Below are 21,532 nucleotides of genomic sequence, written 5' to 3' on the forward strand. Positions count from 1 at the left end.
TCTTAAAAATAGAGTCATTAGGGTCTGTGGCACATGATCAGTAAGTCTGGTAAAAAAAACACTAAGATGGTCAAGAAAATTGGCGTTTTCCTGCACCTTGGTGATATTTGGCTAAATGGTGGTGTCATAAAATCATAGAATGGTTTGGGTTGGAAGGGAGCTTTAAAGATCATCTAGTCCAACCCCCTGATGTGGTCAAGGGAAACCACCCCTAGACCAGGTGGCTTAAAGCACCATTCCTCCTATCATTGGACAGTTCATCTCTTTATTTCTAAACCAGATTTGCCTTCAGAAGGGAAGTAGCCCTAGCTGTGCAGGGGTGTGAGTAAGCCAATAAATAAACCCTGTTGAGTCCAGACTGAGGTGGTCCTGCAGAAGCTCAGGCCATGTGTCCCTGTACTTCGGGCAGAATCTTCTGTAAACAAAATTCTCTACCTACAGATGATGGAAGAGTAGCATGTCAGAAGACTCTGGATATTTCATCTTTAAGAAACTTCCTGTGCAGAGATTGCTGGTTTTTATGAACTGTCGACTTGAAAGATCATAAATTGTTAGTGCATGTAGATGGTACGCAAAAAATGTGGACACGTTGCCAGTTTGACATAAATTATCTAGACTGACTTGTTTACTGGGATTCAAGATTCCAGGAGACAAATACTGATTAAGAACCACTGGTCCCTAGTGAAGCAATAAACTTGTAAGCCAGTCCTCTTTGGAGACATGGACTTCCCACATCACAAATTTAAAAGCACTGACTCAGTCTTTTACAGCAACTGCAAGGGTATAATGATTACACTGTTTGCATATACTGCAGAAATTGCAATTTCTTTGTTCCTGTTTGAATGTCCATAGCACCTTTACAGTGGAGAGGGATGGACTGTTCTCTGTAGGTCACAGTACAGCAGAGACTGTAAGTAAGTGCAAACTGACTTGCCTTGCAGAATGCAGAAACTGGAAAATATGGTTAACTATAAGATGTGTAAAAGTGCTTTGCTGAGTGATAATAACTTTCATCAAAAACAGTTTTATACTTCCTCAGCAACAGTCAATAGGCCACTGAAATTTTACTTTTTGCTTTTATAAATATTTATCATGTGAACAGTTAGGCAAATACTGGTCCCTGTCTCTCTGTAATTTATGTTTTCATTTTTATCTTAGTTCTAATTTAATTTCATTTAGGTAAGATAAACAGGTTAGAGGAGGGATTCTAACTTTATGCTTGCTTTGGTGAACAAAATAATACCTAATTCCAGATTTTATCACTGATTAAGCACACTTCTTCTGTACAAGAGTTTGAACAAGAAAATGTGTTGTCCATTCACTTCTGTGAAAAACTGTGGTGTGTATGGCTAATTTTGTTTTTCCAAAACAAAATGAATTTTAAGGCGTGAATCTATTCCACAAATTTATACACCTTAATATTAAAATTATGTTTTCTTCCTGCATTCTTTGCTTTTAGCAGTTCTTTTTTTTTTCCAGTAAATACTGGTATGCTATTATGGTTCTAGGATAGTTTGACTGGCCAAGTTTTAAAGTAACCACTGTTTCTTTTGTTCTTTCCTTTCTACACTCTTAGTGTCTATCAAATCGTGGTTGAGGAAGAGCGCCCACGGAGGACCAAAAAGACAACTGAAATCCTAAAGTGCTACCCGGTGCCCATTCATTTCCAGAATGCCTCACTCTTGAATTCCCAGTACTACTTTGCTGCAGAGATTCCAGCCAATGGTTTACTAGTTGCTCAGCCTTTTACTATTGGTGATAACAAAACCTACAGTGGTTTCTGGAATACTCCTCTTCTTCCTCATAAGAGCTACAGCATCTATTTTCAAGCTGCTAGCAGAGCCAATGGGGTAGGTCTTGCAACAGGCGTGATTTTATACAGTGTTTGTGTGTAAATAAATGATTGGCATCAACTAGCAGGATGTCCAATTTAGATGCTAATGCGAAAATGAAGTAACCGTGAAATTTAACACACTGAGTTTAAAAAATAGCAGTTTTCCTAACACAATATTGCTTAATGATTAAAGGTTACAGGAAAGAGGAGGGGAAAACCACACATTTTGTCAGTAGTGAGCAGGCAAAGTAGTATGTTGCAATTCTGTCTTATTTGCTAAAAGCTGTCCAGTGACTGTGTTTGACTGGCTTTTTTGCTTCCTTTTTGGTTTTTTTTTCTTGCTTTGAACAAGAAAGTGTTGTGATTTTTTTCGTAATGTTTAAGCCAAACATGATTGTGGATTTTAGCACATCTGTCTTGGCATGTCCAGTCCTGTTACATTCGTTTGTAACATCTTGATCTCCCTTTCTCATTTGGTTGCCCTGTTCGTATTAGGAATCACTTTTTTTTTTTTTTTGTCCCTTTCTGCAAACAAAGTAAAAAGGAAAAGAAAAAGAAGTAGATGGAACTCAAATGAAAAGTATGTAAAAAGAACCTCACAGATCATGTTTCATCACACTAATTCTTCCTGGAATTGTTTTCCATTTCCTGGACAGACCTACCCAGATCTCTTCAATTCTTGATAAGCTTTGGCTGTCTGTGCTGACAGCCTGGAAATGTTTTCTGCCAGAAACCATAATGGTCCCTCATTCACAGTGCACTGGCAGTGCAGAAATGTGAAACACCATTGATTATTTTTTCTTTCTAAAATTGTTAAAATTCTAAAATTCTAACATGATGCCTCAAACTATACTTTCTGTAAGAAAAAGAAAAATCTCCCAAGGTCATTATGTCGCCAGAGTTAAAAAGCTGAACACTTGTCTGTACTCCTGCTAATATCTTTCATATTTCTACTTTTAGAGGAACCTTAAGTGAAATGTTCATATACCGTATCCAAGCAGTATTTGTCCATATTATGAATGCACTTTGGAGTTAGCTAATAAGCAGTTAAATATGGAATGAGGCACATTCTGCTCGGATATTTTATCAGTACTTTTAAGAATAGAATCATGGATGACTTTCTCTGTTTAGAAACACAAGATGTGACCTTTTTCCTCTTTATTTGACACAGGAAACTAAAATCGACTGCGTCAGGGTAGCTACAAAAGGTATGTTTGTATTATGTCATGTATTCTGTACTTCAGATTATTGACCTTCCCCTCAAATGGTGTTCAGAAACTCCCAGAAGTGTTTATATTGGTAAAACAGATCACTAAACATGTAGAATTTCCATAGAAGCATTTGCATCCTTAGCTGAGATTTAGGAAATTTGTTTGTTTGTTTGTTTTTAATCATAAATTTATTAATTACTTTCGGCTGTCTGCTTGAACACAGGGTTTTAAAAATATATTCTGTGGGTTTTTATATGATCTCAAAATAAATATTTTATATTTACATACATATATATTTGTATATATAGTAGAGTTGTAAAATTGCCGATTGCAGAGTACATACTAGCTGCTTATACATGCGTAGTGAAAAATTGCCCCTTACTTGTAAGCAATTACCTTAACTTAATTGCTGTATAAAAGAGAAGTGGAAAAATCATGTTCTTCATTCTAATTACACAGATCAGCTATATTTACTCGACTGTAAGCACGATACTACCATTTGTGAGACAAATATGTATAATTGAGACAGTACTGGCTATAGGTTCTGTCTTCAAACAGGGAAAGATAAACACGCTGCTGATCTGTTTATCTATGAGGTCTAGATCTATCTGTGATTATCTTTGTAGTCTCACCTTTTTGGTACCTTTAGCTGGTGGCAACTTCAAAGCCTGAAGAAGAAGTGGTGGAATAGTACCATTTACTTGGAGATTGTAGCAGACGAATGGAAAAGAGCATGCTGCTGTGAGTAGGAACAGGAAATACCACTTAACAGTTTGGGCACCTGGCAAGAGCATGAAACAAAAAGTGGTTCATCCCTGTACCCCTGCACCTTTCAGGTGATCATGCTTGTCTCAGTGCCTATCCCTAATGGAGTTGATTCCACCATGATTTCCTTTACATGTAGACTTCACAGTTCCATCACCACCTCTAAATATAAATGGGGTGGATGAGAAAGTAATGTTAGCATAAAGTTGCCTCTGTTGAGTGTTTAGATACTCCCTAATGTGAAAAATACATTTTTCTGCCTCTTCGAACTGATTCCTGGCTTCTTTTCTTTTCCAAACCAAAGGAAGTCGTTTTAATTTTCATTTACTAACTGACTGCTTACTAAACCATTTCAAATATCTGAAACCTTTCAAATATCTGAACTCCACCCAATTATAATAGAGATGAGAGATTAATTCCAGATGCAAGTGAAATCCTGTATTGTTTTCAAGTAGCTTCAGAGATATCAGGAGTGAACTACGTTACATCGGAAATCAGGTGATCAGAGGAATGGATTTTAAATTTTTTGAAGATTTGTATTCCTAATCACTAATGGATGTTCAACTATAAAAATTACTTGACTGACTGAAAATTTTTACTCTCTCATTTGAGAAGCAAGGCTGACTTTGTGGATTGGAGTAGCTCCCATAGCAACAAGCTACTCTGAGCTAACCCGTTTGGCAATGGAGATGTGAGAAATACAGCTTTTATTTTAAACAAATCTCCCTACATTCCTGTTTTGAAAGCATGTTACAGATTTTTTCATAATAAAATAATGTTAGCGTTTGTTGTGAGGATTTCTTTTTTTTTGAAACCAGAGATACCCTTGATAGTATTTATAGTCCCTGGTTCAAAATTTTCTTGGGGGGCTACAGTAAAGCACTGATTTCCATTATTTTAAACTGAATGCTTATACTATATTTTTAATCTGTACTAATTTAAAAAAATTAAACGGAGACCATGACATATTTTAATATGCTATTAAAAGTAGCTGTCTGCACAGATGTTTTCCCTTTGGATCTGATGGAAGTATGTAAGAGAAAAGCAGAATTCTGTGCCCTCTCTGGACCTCCCACATTTGAGTTAGAAAAAAACAGCAAAAATGCTCTATGTCTGTAGGTCAGAAATCACAATACCTGCATTGGGACAAGACAAAATTGTCCTCCCCCATTCTCCTTTCCTTCTGTTCAACACCCGCAAACAGCTGGGTACAGTAAGCAACAGCTGCTCTGACCACTTTGTCAGATTTCTTATGCATTCACCATTTTCCACTAGGCTTTGAGACTAGAGTGTTGCTACTACTCAGTAAGCTGCTTAAGCTCTCTGTGCTTGTTATGTCCATCTATTTATGTGCTGTAGTGCTCCTGACAAATAAGATTTGGAATGCTCTCCAGTACTGCATCTAATTTTCACAAACTAGTAACACTTCTGAAATACTCATAATCTGGGCAGCTCTTCAGAAGTTCAAGTTTGGTGGTTTTTAAAGCTAGAGGAAGTGCTTTAGGCCATTCCTGTATAAAACTGGTGCAATCTTCTTTTGAAGTAAGGTCTGATCCTGAAAATACAGCCTTGTGTAGGCCATTGGAATCAGTAGACACACTGTAGATTTTCCTATGTGTGTGAGAAATCATTTGCTTTCACAGAATCCCAGAATATTCTAAATTGCAAGGGATCATCGAATCCAGCTCTTAAGTGAATGGCCTGTGTGGGGGTTGAGCCCACAACCCAGGTGACCTTAGCACCATTCTCTGAGCACCCAGGCCCTAATCAAGTCAATTATGTACCTAATCTTGCACATGGAGAATAAACTGATTGACTACTTCACAACTATGCTGTCTTAAAGTAGACATGTAAGCATTTTACTGGATAAAGGCCTTTGCCATTCCTAGGATCAAGAACCTGTCCTAGGATCAAGGTCACTCAAAGCAACTTTCAGGCTGCTCCACTGAGCCAGCTGAGATTGGCCAAGCCACTTCAATGTGGTTAGCCTGTTTGAAGTCTGCCCTGAGGACCACTGTGGGGGTTCAGAATGTCACCAGCAGAGCTATATCCCTTGCTAGTTATATTCCCTTTAATTGTCTCATCTCCAGATAATAAAGTTGTTGGTGCCCTTAAGACCTTCTTAAGATCATTGAGGGTTGGTTTTATCACTGTTATGCACTGTTCATTTCATGGCCTACCATACACTTTTTAAATTTTTGTTAAAAATACATAACTGTAATATAAACATAATGTTCGTGCCCCAAATCCAGCGGAACTGTTCTGTACCTTGAGTACACTTTTCCCTCCCATTGATGTTAGCAGGAATAATGCATGTGCTTTCCTGTCAAGCATGTGCTCAACTGGGTTGATGTTAACCTTGTTGCTGTATCTGAGACCATATGTACCAGATAGCTTGTTCTCATATTGACAGGTTTTCCTGTCAGAAGAGTACAGCCTGTCTCCAGAAAAGTGCAGCAGCCTACTTCTACTGGGTCAAATGCATGTCTGGGGTCAGTAGCTAGATAATACTTTCTCATTCCATCAAGTATATTTTAAACAACCTCAATTTGTACCCTTTTAAAAATGATCTTGTTTTATGACCATTACATTTTTACCAACAAAACCTCTGTTAAATGTGTCTTTTAGAGATCATATAAAAATCCTGATTGCAGTGATTACAAGTATAAATTAGGATGAGAATGCTTGATTTTGTGGTGCTGAAATTTCTCCTGCTTCTGATGAAGTCGAAGCCTTTGCCACTGACTTTGTTAATAGAAGGATCATACAGCACATTATTATGATGTAGGGTCTCCTGATCTCAGTTTTCTGTAGAGAAGGGCTTCTGGGACTTCTGTGACTATTTGGTGTATATACAAATGGGGAGACTGCAGGGTTTCCACTCCCATTATTTTTGACAAGATAATTAAACAAACAAACAAACAAAAATCAGGAATAGCTTTTTGTACCAGTGGTAATAAAGGTTGTCATATATTGCTTGAAATATGGCTTTCATATTCCTACTCTTTCTTCAAGCTAAATGACTGTAAAATCTCAACAGACTAAGTTGAAAACATTCCAAAACTCCTCCAAGTTTATAACTATCAACTTTGTGGTGGTTTGTGATTTATATTAAGACTATATTTTCTGATATGACTTACAACACAGTCTGGCTAGAAACATCTTGATTATCTCCTAGGAATGCAGTTCTCGAGAGGGAGGCATCATTGTTCTAATTTTGCAATATTGGAAGGCTTTCATTAATTATGAGAGAGAAAAGGATATTATAATATTTTAAATCCAATAGCAACAGTACTCTAGAAGCTACTATCAACACTGCATTCCAGTGTTGCAGAGGGATATTTCAAAATATTATGCAGCAGCAGTTTTGAGTTTAATTGTCTGCAGATGGTAGATGATCTATTTTCCTCTCTCACTGCCACATTTCTAATAGCACCCAGGCTGTTCTTTGTAAATGAGTGATCTTTCATATAATTTTGTCCTTAATTTTCCAATATTTTTTCTTTGCATCATTCTCCAGCTGCATCATGTTGGATCTGACCTTTTAATTTTTTTATATTCCTTAATATATATGTATCACAGCGTGCTTAACCATTTAGAGGCAATCACAGAACTGCTGGAAAACAAAGGAAAACTAGATTTTATTAACGTGAGCAGTACTTGTCTGTAGCAGACAGTGGTTGTTACAACTCTGTCAGAAAAGTCTTGATACTTCAGGGCACAAACAGGTCAGGGTTTTCAGCTTTTTCTTGTGAACTTGAAACTCAGACCTCGGACAGTTACTCACATACCTCATTAAAAGGCAGTTAGGTGTGGCACACCTTAAGAGGTGTGCAACCTCTCAGCAGTCATGCTCTTGTATGCTGAGCATTAAGTACCTGTGTAGTGTGTGTATTTCAGAGCAGTGACCCAAGTGGGTACAAGAAAAACCAGTCTTAACTAGCTCAAAAATGCTTTGCATAAAAATTATCCCTAAAAATTGTAGGAAAAATGTACTATTATGAAATACAAAAATAAAAATGAAACTAGCTCAAATTACTTGGAGAAGTTCATATTAGAGTAATCTGAATAATCAGCTTGTTTTCACTCAGTAAGCTTAGTGCTGTGGCTAGGAGAGCCGAAGAGTCTCCAGTTTCCTCAAATGCAGTAAATAATGTGCTTTGAGTCCTTTTCCTGAATGGATGTCACGTGCGACAGCTTATTAATTTGCAGAATAACCACACTAACAACTGAAGATGAAAAGGAGCTTGTGGGTGTTTTTTTGGGTGTTATTTGTGAAGCTCAGACAATAAACGACTGACCAAGATTCTTCTTGCTGGCGTAGCTTCAGTCTGGCTTTTTTTTCCCTCATGCATGCTGACCTGGAACTCTTCCTTTGCCTTAGCTGCGATAATCGTGACTCAGCTTACAACACCATACATTCGCATCGCCCCTGCTGCAGGCGACGACCAGCTAACAGGTCAGATGTTCAAGTACAGACAAGTCATCATGCCCATTCTGTCTCCTCTTCTTTGGCTCCTTTTCCCTTACAGTGTCTTCCTTCTCTGCTCATAAACAGTTTTGTGTGTTAGAAGTTTCTTTCTGTTCATAGTCCTCAGCTACATTAAATTCAGTGGTGTGCTTGGCACCAAAATTTACACACCAGTCCCTGTATGTTCGACTCCGCTGCATGTGCTCATTGTGTGTGTGATCTGTGTTCCTTCAAGCCTGATGTTGTAAAGAGATCTCATCTTGCTGCATCCATAAATTAAATGAAAGTTTGAATATAGATATATATCTGTGTACCTGTTTATTTTTTTCTCTATTATTAGATCAAGGCACTAGAATTTCTAAAAAATTGAGGCTCAGGAGTTGCATGTGCAGTTAGGACAAAGATCTAGTATTAGTGGATTCAGGTTTCTTTCTGTGTAAGGTTAGGAAGATCAAGTTTTCTGGCAAAAATTCAAGATGAAAGATATTTAAAACAAGAAATAAAATAAATTCCTTTTAATTATGTCATACGTGAGTTCTAGGATTAAAATAAAACAACCTAGCATGTGACATATGAGAATGAGCAAGACTTAAGGATTGAAAATCTAATTGTCAAAGTAAACTCAGTACTCAAGTGGAACCGTTATTAGGCTGTATGTGGCTTGAGGGATGGCTCAGAATATGCCAGAAGACCTTTACGAACCTGGGGAAATGATTGATTTGTTCAGAAAAGAAACCCATGCCTAAAACTTCCCAGGGATTTTCAAACATTCTTATTTTCAAACAGAACCAAAGAGCATTAAAAATTGAAGAACCTGAAGTGATAAAATATCTAATGGGGAAAGTAAACCTATTCCATCAGCTTTTAGTGTATGATAAATGCCTTTTTGAGTAATACTGGCATAGTTCCTTGGGAAAGCACATTGTTACCGTGTTGATACCAGGATGTCTAAGAGATGAGTCTGGTATCTGGATACTGCTACAAGTCAATAAGAGGCAGTTAAATGATTCAGCTTAAGATACGAGGATTAGTGACATGTCTGCTATAGCTTTTAATTCTGGGATATGTGTTAATGATAACAAAGCTGAGTGATCCACAATGGCCGAGTTACCTTGTCAATCAAGACAAAATTGCTGCATGTATACTTTTATTTTGTAATAACGTATGAACTAACCAGAGTAACATACTTATATGATGCCATTAAGTAGCCTGTTCTTGTTACTGCTGCTTGGCAGAAGCTGTTTTCTGCATACATTTTTATACTTCAGCTATTGTTTTACTTGACAATTCAAATAAAGCATTGAAGAGACAAGATCTCTTTCATATCCTTGAACTTCAACAAGTTTTGATTTCTTCATCACAGGATTCAAATAAGCTTCTATATTTTTCCATATGGAGATTGAAACGTTTCTTTTCTCATGTTTTGGTTTTTTTAATTGTTTCAATGCAAAACTGGATAGCTATACGTTACACTGGAGACATGCATGTTCCACAAGAAGGAGATGGCTACAGTACTTAACAGTGAGAGAAAAGAGATATGGCTGGCATAGGGATAGCTATGTATTTACTTCATTGCTTTGTCACTGGTGGCATTGGCAGTCTGTGGTTGTCTGTCAGATCTGTGAATTTAGTTTCCTTTTTCTTGAAAAGAAAATAAAAATGTTTTACCAGAGTCTAATTTTGTAGTGAAAAAGAAAGTATCAGATTATACCTGCCAACAGCATTTATAGCTATCTGTGAAAGCCTTTGAAATACCCTCATCATCTTCCCAACCCCATCTCGTGCTTGAAAGACTCTGTGCTCAAAAGAAACATCTTCTCGTTTGCCACAACTGCACACAATAATGAGCAAAGAAACCTCACCCAGCCCACATGGCATGTCCCATGACAGCAACAGGAATTCCCGTTTTTCTAGGGAGACATCCTGTCTAGGGGTCCTTAGGGCAGGCTTTTCAACCTCAGGGCAGTGCAGCAGTAATGGGATCTGTAGTATCCACAAGAAGCACAAAGATTTCTTAAAGGAGATTTAAAGAAACTGGACCACACATGAGGAAGCTGGGAGTGATACACATTGTCCCCACAATTTTCTCCTACAAATTTCAAGAATGTGGAAAGTATTTACTTGTAAAAGGATTTCTTTATGTGAAACTATAGGGCTGTTTCTGACTGTAGTTACCACAAGCCCTACAGCTGCAACTCTTCAATGTCACTTAGCATTTTCTGTTCAGTGCTTTTTCCTCACTTCTTTGCTCAGAACCAAAGTAATTACATTTGAGATCAAGAAATTACTTTCATCTTTTAGCATTTGAGGAGAAATATAAGCATCAGTGGGAAGGTCAAGGATGGCATTTTTGGTTTCTTTACATTGGAAGTTGATGCTTCTTGCATAATGAAAATTTAAAATCTTGGCTACATTCCTGAATATCATTTACAAATTTGAAAGGTCTTCCTCTTCTCAAATATGATAATACAGCTCAGCTTTCAAGCCAATTCTACTTGCACTCATTCCCTCCATCCTCGTCATCAACTCATCTTGCCTCTTACTAGTGCAGTTTATAAACAATGCATTATTAATTTCTCTTTGTCCTTCTTTCTTCCTTTTTCCTATAAAAATAACAGGTCTTCCATTTATAGGATTACTATCTATTTGCCCTAAATACCTTGACAGCCACTCCAGGTTGCCTTTGCAGCCTGTAGCAAAGAGAATTTTTCCTTGCAGTTGCACTTAAATACCTACAGTGTAGTTGTGCTTGAGTTCTAGCAGAAGATAACCTAGTGAAAAAGCAGCTGTGTGATTTTGACTCTTAGAAGCCAAACCAGGGAAATTAGTGTTGTTAGTCAACATTATTATCAGTGATCCAACAACTAAAGAAGCCAAGGAATTCAAATTTGGGGGATAGTGTTTAGCGTTCAGTGTTACCTTACCAAAAGTAACTAACTTCAAATTCACTCAGTTGACCCAGTCCTTCAATGGACAGGGGGAATATCTAACTATCTTATGCCTGTCTGTGAGAAAAAAAGAGTATGTACACATGAAGCATAGTAGTACTCATGGTACTCTCTCCATGTTTTCATAACAAATACGATTTAATGTATAGTTGAAATCATGTAGAATGTTATCAAAAAACTTACCACATACACATCTGACTGTATGATCTTAACTTCAAAGTTGAATAACAAATCCATCTTTTTGCGAAAGACTGCAATAATTTGCAGTTTGTTTCAGTATTTTGTAAGAGACACTTCATCTAATAGTTTTAAATTGGCCGTATTTGGTATTCACTTGGCCCTCATATATTTTGTTCTCTCTGCATTCTGATAAAATAGCATGCTTGGAATCATGATTAGGGTGTTCATTCTGTCAGGCATTTTCTTAATTGTTGAAATATGTCTGAGCTACTTGTATTTAAATTAAAGTATTTCCATTTGTGATTTAGTGGAGCAGCCACTACTTCACTGGATATTATTAAGACTGATTTCCATAGAACACCCTTATTACAACTCATTGTTAATTACACATCCAGCTGCAAAACAGAGCTCTGTATTGTACATTCTTCATACAGGAAATTCTTGGTAGAAATCAAATGCAGCAAGATCTATCAGAAGTTTTGTAAAGTAACTGATACTTAAGGATAAGGATTTTTTAAAAATAGGGATAAAAGCTTAAAACTTAAATTATTTTTATCCTGCACATCTTGAAGTCTAGATGATCACCATATTTTATAAACAAGTTAAAAGCAGTCATAAAATAATCCCAGTTGGTTTCTTCCCCCTTATGAAGCTAGCACCATAATAAAACATACCCATTTCTTCAGAAATGCATTCAGTACATAGCAAGATTTATTGCTGTGTTCTGGGTCACATTCTGTTCTCAACCATTGCACTGTGGAAGTGAAAAAAATACACTGAAATCTTAGATTGATTAAATCACAACTTCATGGAATTCTTTTATGTCAAGGGATTTACTCCAGGTTTGTGCTGCAGTACTGAAAACACAGTTTGTTTATTAACACAAAAACAAAGAGCATAAATTTGAGAAGGAGCATTTTGCTATTTATCTCGATTGTTTTGCTTTACAGTATATACAGTATCCGAGGTATAACAACATCTGCTGGACAGATAGTCACATCCATTTTTTTTCTCCATCCCGAACCATGTAACATTGATTTAGATGTATTCTGACGTGCTAAAACTTGAAGTGGGCAATGTAGAACCCACTATTTCCTGGTTGAGTCTGTAACATCAAATCTATGTGCAGACAAGTCTGTCTATAGGTTCAATACACTATTTGAGAAGTTTATTCTCGTCTTGATACTTCTGGACAGCATTTACATTGGTTGGAGTTGTGGATGGTTATCCAGGGGAGAACAAGCTGCTGTGTGTTGTAGTGTCAAAGCCATATTGCAGTGCAAGGTCAAGTGACAAGGAATCAGAATGGATCTGACTCTCCAAAGGGAAATTCTAAGCCTGTTTTTATGTGATGGCCCCAACGATTGTTGTACCAATTGTTCAAGGATTCTGGTCCTCTTGCTCAGCTGGGCAGAATGCAAAACAAGGAAATGTTCCTACTTTCTGCAGCACTGGCTGGATGCATTTCAATGGGCTAGAGTGTCACTTGTGATTTATTGCCCATTTTTGTTCTTTTATGTGTTATATTTGTCATTTTTGCAGTGACAGTTTCATCTATAAAACAGTATAGTTACAAGAAAATGTTAAGAGGATACAGGAGTGCCATGGGAGCTGCTGTTTCCGTTTCTCCCTTTTATTTCCCCTAGTACATTACAGAGTCAAATGTCAGGTTTTCTGTAAGACAGTGCAGCCAAAGCATCTATGCTTTTAAGCATAAGTATATTTTCCACAGAGCAAATGAAGAAGAGCTACAGTTAAACAGTAAGATAAAGAAGACCTAAAAATAATGCTAATAACATTTCACAAATGGTGAAATAACCCATATTACAAATAGAAGCCTTTGCCATCTGTCTACAATAAAGAGCCCAACCTGATTAGAAGTCAGTTATCAGTGTGGTTATATTAGTTATATTCAGTACTCCACTTAATATTTTAAAATAATAGTTCCTTTAACATTCTCTGGAAGTGGGACCCTTCCAACTCCGCTGCATAAGTAGGAGAATAGGGAGCATGAACTGCAGACAGTCATATCAGCAGTTCTGCTCTGGCCATTGACGCCTCTGGTTGCTTAAGGGGGTGTGGGTTCTTCAGCTGTCCTGTGTGTTACAGACCTGGGACAGGAGCAGCTGGAGAAGATCCCATGAGCTAGAAGAAAGTGTCAACCTTTCCCTGCCCTTTAGGAAGGACAAGTAGCCAAATTAGGTATGTTTTCCACCGCAGAAAGTTTGTCTTTTATTCAGAGTTTAAAAGGTGATTGCCACAGAAGTAATAGTCATTGCAGGAGCTGTGCTACATCCCCCAAGTACAAAAACAATCTGGGAGTTTGAGCATTCCAGTACATACCTGACGGAAAAATAGGATTCCGAGTGTCTAGTATCTCTTTCATAAAGAGAGTCATCCAAATTTAATGTAAGCCACTAAAGATGGGTCTGTTTGGTTCATCCTAGCTTGAAAAATAATCTATTCTCTTAGTAATGTGTAATCTTCATGTCAGGATATCTGTGAGACTGTTTGAGGTTGGGCTGGGAGGACAGAGAGCTTTTCTTAATCACATTACAGAGAATAAAATAAATAAATAAAATGAGGGAATCTCTGCCATCTGTTTAGTACTGGCAGTGGTCAGTATGACACCTACTTCAAAATGTTTCTACATCAACAATGTACAGAGAAGCAAAGAAGCTAAAACAGTGCAAAAATACCAGTAGGTAATTTTTAGAGCATAGCTGTCATACAGTGTATTATTTCATTTCTGTATGAAAAAATACACCTCTGATTTTTACCTTTGAAAGAGAACATGTTTTGTATGTACCACAATGAAAAATTAAGGAGAGACAAGGGAAGACAAAAAAACTCAGCGATATAAGTAGTAGCTAAAAAAACCTGTGGATTTCAGTGTTTCCCATCTGTAGTTTTTGACTGTATTTATAAAAGGCTAAGCAGCTTGAATTTTAAGTTGAAATAAAATGTGGGACCAGTTGTGGATAAAATAATCTGTATTTCTTGAAATCTGCAAATCTGGTCTTCGTACCTCTGGAGAGTTTGACAAATGTTTAAGGCAATATTACATGGATTGCCTCTGTTTTAATGTATAGGTGAGCATTGAAATATGTTACCGTTAAACAGAGTAGTGCAGCAAAGAGGAGAGTAATACTGCCAACTTCAAGCAAAAGTTACAGAATATACCATCTTGGGCAAAATAATGTTTCAGCAATTCACTCGGTTTAGTTTCCTTGAGATAACTCAAATCTTAATAAGTATCTAAGCTACATTTGTTTGCTTGGGTAACAACTCAACACTGTGCAAGGGATAACTGTAGTCATTGACGAGTTTCTAACACCTTCTTCAGACATTATATTGAAAATGTTCTCTTCTGCAGTAATGGGAGTTTGACTTCAAGAAAGAAAGATTTTAGAGCTCTGAGAAAGGCACTCAGGTAGATCTGTGCATTTTCAAGTCATCATTTTCCAAAAATTCTGAATTTTCATTTCCTTCCCTTCATCTGATTTTCTGTCAGTGCTGAGCACTAACAAGTTCTTGTGTACATAAAAGATTCCCATGCAAATGAAAGTTGAGTCACAGTTTTCCATAAAAGTGAACAGAAGCTGGTGTCTTACATGGTTTTAAGCTGTCAAGAGGGGAAATAAGTACTATCAGGTTCTGTTGAAACTTTTGAGCTCGCATCGGAAGCACAGAGTGACACAGAGGGAAAATAATAAATTCTAATTGGTCAGAGGCAAAGTATTCTGGAAACCCTTTTGAAGCAAAATAGTTTCACTTTTCAGTATGCTGTCATTGAATTAGACTGCTTCTGGTAATGAGTAAATGTGTCAATAATTAAAAGTGAAAAGAGCTGATGATAAAAATGACTGTTCAAGGCATTCTTAATCAAAATAGGACAAGTGGAGATTTTCCTTTAACCCCTAAGGCTTCCAGGACATAAATGAAAAACAAAATGTAGATCAGTGATAACGATTCAGAGGAGACCTAGTCTGTTCTTGTCCCTGTACTAGAATACTGGTGCGTTCAACATTATTTCGGTCTGAATAGGTTCTTTTATTGGTAATACTGTAAACATTTCTGAAAGATGAACAAAAGAACTGGTACACTGTATTGGCACAAAGACAGATTTAGAATTCTGTGGAGTTATATTTCCTTTGTTGTGCTGATTCTCCTTTCCAATTTTTCTAACTGACCTTCCTGGTCCAAAACAGTGTTGACTCTAAAATGCTTTAAAAGAAAAAGAAGTTTTGATTCTTTTTTCCCACTTTCTATAAAATTATCACAAACCTATTTTTCTGTTTCTTCATGCATCATTACGTGTATAATTCCATTTATTTGTTAGTGGAAATAACTATGTTATATGTTTTTCCAAGAAAATGTGTGTGTAGTGAATAATGAGAAGTAAATTCGAAGTGTGATTGTTTTTGAAGGATTTCTGAAGAAACCTTCATAAGGATTGCAGTGTGAAGGGAGGGTGGCAGTGGAAGTGACCAGGAATGTCAGCCTCATCTGTGAGCCAGTGGCAGCACAGGCCAAAACATCCATAGATGTGCAGATCTCCCACAGGGATACCTATACTGCGTTACCTTTTGCTCCTCTCCTCCTAATGGCAAAGTAACCAAGCCTTCACTGACTTTCCAGTTGGAACTGTTCATTAGTGTTTCTCTGCTTATGTCCTTGGCTGACAGCAAGGTCAGATGATAGCTTACTCTGCTACTTCTTACCCACAGCTTCAGGTTGCTTTGTTCCCATGCCGGATGTGATCCCTTGCATTCACAGGTGGAAAACAAAACCACTGTGTTTGTCCAGGCTAAAAGCATCTAGTTCTGTAGCTGAGTTTCACTCTGAGTAGACCAGCTACAGAAACATTACTGTAACCTGATTTCACATCTTCCCTGCTTGGTAGAAGCCAGTTGAGTACTAGAAAACCATACTTCGTGTCCCCTGAAGAGGGCAGAGTCCTCTTCAGTCTTCAAATCCAAACCTTTCCTGTTTCTAGAAAGCAACTGAAATAAATTTTCAGTGGTGTCTGATATTTCTTGTCATGTCTCAGTATACTTTCAGGTGTAGATCTAATGTTGGAAGCAGAGTCAAGAAGAGATCTCCTTCAGGAATAGGTGAAAGTCAAATACCCTCGGTGGGGCTGATGATAAATTGTCCACTTCCCATATAGGGCTGAAAGTGGTGCTGACACACTTAGAAAATGTGTTAAGATCAATCCAGACTGTCTGCTTTCATTTCCTTAGAGCTCATTTGAGAGAGTTACTCTTCTACTCGGAGTACTGTTGGTTTGAGGTTGCACGGAAAACCATAAAATCAAATGTTTTGGGTCTAAAGGCTACCCTTGTTGTATGTGATGTACTTTTATGACTTCTTGTTCACAGCAGTCAGGGCTGTAAGGTGCAATTGCACTTCCAGTGGCTGCAAATGGGACCTGTTTCACAGAGCATCATCTGGGAACAAGCCCTGCATTCAGAGTACTGGGACACCTGCAGTTTCAGCCCTTGGTGGTGCTTCTTTTCTCAGACCTCCTCATTCTTACTCAATATGAGACCTACATGCATACAGCTAATTTGATGCAAATACATTCCCATGACTCCTCAGTCAACCTTGATTAGAAATGTGTCTCATCTTATTGGCCATTGTTGTGTTTGTGTAATCTGAGAGTAGTTGGTGAAGAACCCCAGTTTCATCTTTGCACAGAAGTCAAGAGGATTTGAACTTTTATTTCAGTGGCGGGGTCTGTTTTCAGATATGCTGCTATGTCATTTCCATTTGTTGGCATAGAGGTCTCTGATGTGCACCATTGTGGCTGCTTCTTTGGCCACACATAGTGAGTATTACACATATGTAACCATCCTTTTTTTTTTCATGAAATATACTAAAGTGTGTGGGAGTTCCAAAGACTTTATATTTTTTTTCTTAGTAAATTATTTATTTCCAAGAAGGAGATACACTGTGTCTGTATATTTGAGACTTGTTAATAATTTCTGGTTATGGTACAGCTGCTGAGTGTGCTTTAAACATCTCTTAATGATCTTGTTGCTATTAAAGTGTGAGGGCTTATGCTCTTCTCCAGAATGTATGTGGGCTTCCATCTCCTTGGGTTCCCACTAAAGATGAAGTTTTTTATGAATTTTAATTATTTTAATTTCTTTGCTTAAAAGAAAAAGGTAAAGAAGAGCTAGCAGAAAGGATGGTTGCTTTGTTTCAATGGAGAAAAAAGCTGTTTAGCAACATTTTCTTGTTTTAAGTCTTTTTTTAAAGAAAAAACACAGTCTCCATAAAAAATGCAGTCTAAGTAGTCTGGACTAAAATCCTGTTAAAAGTACATTGTGATGAGACCAATAGATTATGATGAGACCAAAAGTGAAACTGGGAACTTTATTTGTTTTAGGCATGTTTTGTAAAAAATGTTGTTATTCCTCACAACCAAAAATGCAGATGTTTAGCCAAAGAAATCGTTCTGCTCACATGCACCAACATGAATCATCCACTAGTGAGAGACACAGTTCATGTGATAGTCAGTTAAATGAGTCGTATTCATCAGTGAAATAGTTCTTTGAATGTCTTTTCATGCAGTTCTTTGTCACTTCTATTTACATTTTCCTAAAGAATATCACAAACAAAATTAATAATTCATTACTATTGTTACACAGCAGAGCCTTATTTTGATATTCCCTTCTTACCACAGATCTTCTAACAAGTCTGCTTTTTCCTGTATTTAAAAAAAACACCAAATAAAAAAATATACCCAATCAACATGGCTGTCCTGGAGAAATACAGAAAACTTTTTCTGGGAAAAGAGGATCTGTACACAGCAATATGTATTGTGATGATGATCATAAATTGAAAAGAAAATACTCTCCTGCTAAAATGCCAGTGCTGCTGGCCCTCTTTCCCAGACTTCAGAAAAATAGAGTGGTGAGCACATCATAGGAGGTAAAATCAGACTGTGTTGATTTCAACACTTAAATGACTCCTATGCTTAGCAAAACAGAAGGAAAACATAGTCTCCACTGTGTAGAAAAAGCAGTTTATACATGAGCATTTCCAAGAGAAACCAGGAATGGAAAGGAAAAATATTGTAAAAAGAAGTAAACAGGCCTTACTCTTGCGACATTTCCAGAACTAATATATTCAAGACATGGGCTAGAGAGAGAAAACTGAAAAAATGCTGATCAAAACCACCTTCTGGCACAAAGTGTACCCTGCCCAACAACACCTCATAACTTCTACCATATGGACAAAAACTTGCAGTTTTGAAGGAGAACGAGGAGCACTAATTGGAAAGCTAACAATGAGGGTGGCAAGGGAGAACTCTCTCTCCTAGCTGGAGTTCTACCAGGAGTAATAAAACAAAGACTTGGTTAGCAGAATACATGTTGGCTAGCAGATGAGGACTGAATGCCAGTCACTTACAGTATAAACAGAAGAGCCAGGGTGGTAATTCATTTCATCTACAGATCTGTATGTGTTTTGGGTCTTCTCCAAGACAGGCTCAAACCCTGGCATCTGGAATGAGCTTGAAACTCAAAGCGTGTCGGATTGGCCCGTCTCTCACAGCATCAGTAATGCTGCTGCTACAGATTTTGCAGCCATGGGTGAGATGAAGGGAGAAATGCTGTTTCTGGAGGAAAAGGACGTTTTGTACTTCTTCCCTGTTGCAGTGTGTTTTGCAGTTTGTGATGCAGGATTGGGTTTTCTGTTGGTCATTCGACATTTATAAGGACCTACCTCTGTGAAGCACCTGTTTTCATACCAGGAGAGACATATCAACATGCTTTCTTGTTTTGTCATACTGCCTTTTATCTCAGCCCTTTTCTTTTGGCAACTCTTCTTTTCCAACCTTTATGTTAATGAAGCAACCTTTATGTTGCTTCCTTCCTTGAAACACCCCAGCCAACATCATCAGTTAAAACATTTTTAAGTCCCTCGAATCACTCCTGAAGTTCTGTTTCTACTGTGGTACTAACTGGAAAAGCTGAGTGATACCAGCTTGTTAAAAGAGCAGGAGGGATAGAACTACTTGGGTATTGCAAATGCATCTTCTCAAGGGTTTTTGCCTCCCCCTTCCCCCTGTGGTTGCTACACCTGCCTATTTCAGCCTAGCTCAGCTAGGTGGTGCTTTCAGTGGCAAAGATTACTTAGTGGTGTGCCTACCCTGTTCTTAGCACAGTGGGACTCCCAGTCTGATTTACAGCTTCTGGCTCCTACTGTCATACAAATAATAGAGCGTAGTAATGATAGTAGCCTCTGTAATTCATGTTGTCCTTGGAGAGCATGGGCAGAGTCTTTAAGCTAAGTTCTCTGATCTTTTTAGTCTTCTCACTTTGTGGCAGGGACAATAGGATCCTAGTGATGGGTGTTCCAAGGAAGCATCATACCTCTCTGCCTCACTTCTGCCTTGTACCATTTTGCATGATTTCTGCCACCTAATCACGGTGCAACTGTCACACAGGGGTATAATGTTTCATTTTCCTGACTAACTCTGTGAAATAACTCAAAAGCAGGTGCTGAGATGTGATAGTTGAATCTCACTGCCTGAATAAAAAAAATCACAGGGTAGTTACTAACTCAGAAGTTGGTTTCAAATTTGACTGGAAAAATAGGGTGATCTGAACTAACTGTATTACTGCCTTAAAGCCTTAGCAAAAGGTAAAGGTTAGCCATTACATCAGTCACTGAACACCTGTGGATGAAATGTAGTTGGAAAGGCTTGCAAGTGTCTTACCAAGCAAATACCTTTTGAGAATGTAAAACTGCAGAAAGGAAGTACAAAAGGCAGGAACTATGGTCAGCTTTGAGTGGGAGAAATAAAGTGAAACTGGTCTAGTTCATTAATGGAAAGAATTATTTTTTGATTCAAATAGAAGAAGAAACATCTGTATTTTTAAAGAACACTTTAGACAAAACAACCTTCAGCTTCTTTTTACTAGTAATAGCTTAAATCTTACCCATTTCTTTTTAATTACAAGCAGCAGCACCTAGAGCCGGAATTATTCTATTGATTATTCTATTCTGTAAAATGGTCAGTCATTTTCAAGTACATTTTTGGGGGAAAATAAATATTGAAAAGTAAGTCCAAACTTTGTTCATTTACAAAGAGAAGGAAAAAGAGAGTTTATTCACTTTGTAGAAGTACATTTTTTTTACTGGAAAACATTTCCATTTTTTGTGAAAAATAAGATAGTGCTTGCCTCTGAGTTAAAAGAATGATTATTTTTGCTCACATAATTCATTCACCTTAGCTTTCATTTTTGTGAAAGGTAGTTCTGCTGCAGCTTGTTCTATCCATAAGCTAGCTGCAAGAGATTATTCTTTATGAAGTTTTGAGGTTGATGATAACATGATACTTGTGCCTTCTGAGTGAGAAAGGAAAGGGAAATTTTCCACCAAAAGAAGTGGCAGACCTAGAAATTCGTCAAAGGGAGAGGTTTTTTTTTACCCAGTCTTCTAACCTATTGTGTGGAAATAGAAATTTAGCTGCACAAAGTAATTTAAGAATTCAAACTTGGGCATACAATAATACAGCAACTAGAATATAGTTCAGCTCTCATTCTGAAGAGGAAGTAAGATGCCATGAACTGGCAGGGGAATGACTAAACTTCAGAGGAGATTCCAATATTAAGAAAAAGTTAACGGAATAGATCTCAGAGTAAAAACTAAGTGAAATACTATCTTTGGATATTTCATGGGTAGTACTTAAAAATATTATCACTGGAGCTTGCAAAGTATGGAACAAAATGGGATCCATGAAAAGTCACAAGTCAGGCTGGCTGAATGCCATTCTTTCTAACTGAAGGAAAACAAACGTATTTCACATTTTAAATGCTACTGTTGGGAGAGCCACAAAGAATGGGAAATCAGTCAGTAAAAGGGAAATTATAGTTCCTTAGATTAACTACAAAAGTAAATATCTAAGGGTGTGGAACCAAGCAATGTCACTGTGTTCCACTGTACTCAGCACAGGAGGCCTGGGGAAATACTTTGCTGGGTTTTGCAGCACCTTAGGGTTTATCTGTAAGTGTGTCTGTTTTTCACTTCTGGCAGGAAGCACTCTAGTCTGTTTTCATCAAGACTTTCCAAAGTCAGACCTTAATCTTTTTTAAACTGGCAGGAA

At 37.5% G+C, this 21,532-nt stretch overlaps 1 protein-coding gene across 11 annotated transcripts in view; it reads left to right on the forward strand.

Moving 5' to 3' along the window:
- Positions 1 to 21,532, forward strand: part of PTPRM (protein tyrosine phosphatase receptor type M) — a 442,185-nt gene that overhangs the window by 264,888 nt on the left and 155,765 nt on the right. For 6 of the 11 annotated variants that reach the window (XM_063396260.1, XM_063396303.1, XM_063396268.1 and 3 more), the window contains exons 12-14: positions 1,577 to 1,850; positions 3,006 to 3,042; positions 8,195 to 8,269. In XM_063396260.1, the coding sequence (XP_063252330.1) occupies positions 1,577 to 1,850; positions 3,006 to 3,042; positions 8,195 to 8,269 (386 nt within the window). The remainder of the gene's footprint in view (positions 1 to 1,576; positions 1,851 to 3,005; positions 3,043 to 8,194; positions 8,270 to 21,532) is intronic. The other 5 variants (XM_063396294.1, XM_063396339.1, XM_063396314.1 and 2 more) reach the window with 1 other exon arrangement.

This window comes from Prinia subflava, chromosome 1, assembly GCF_021018805.1.
Source record: "Prinia subflava isolate CZ2003 ecotype Zambia chromosome 1, Cam_Psub_1.2, whole genome shotgun sequence".
Classification (NCBI taxonomy): Eukaryota; Metazoa; Chordata; class Aves; order Passeriformes; family Cisticolidae; genus Prinia; species Prinia subflava.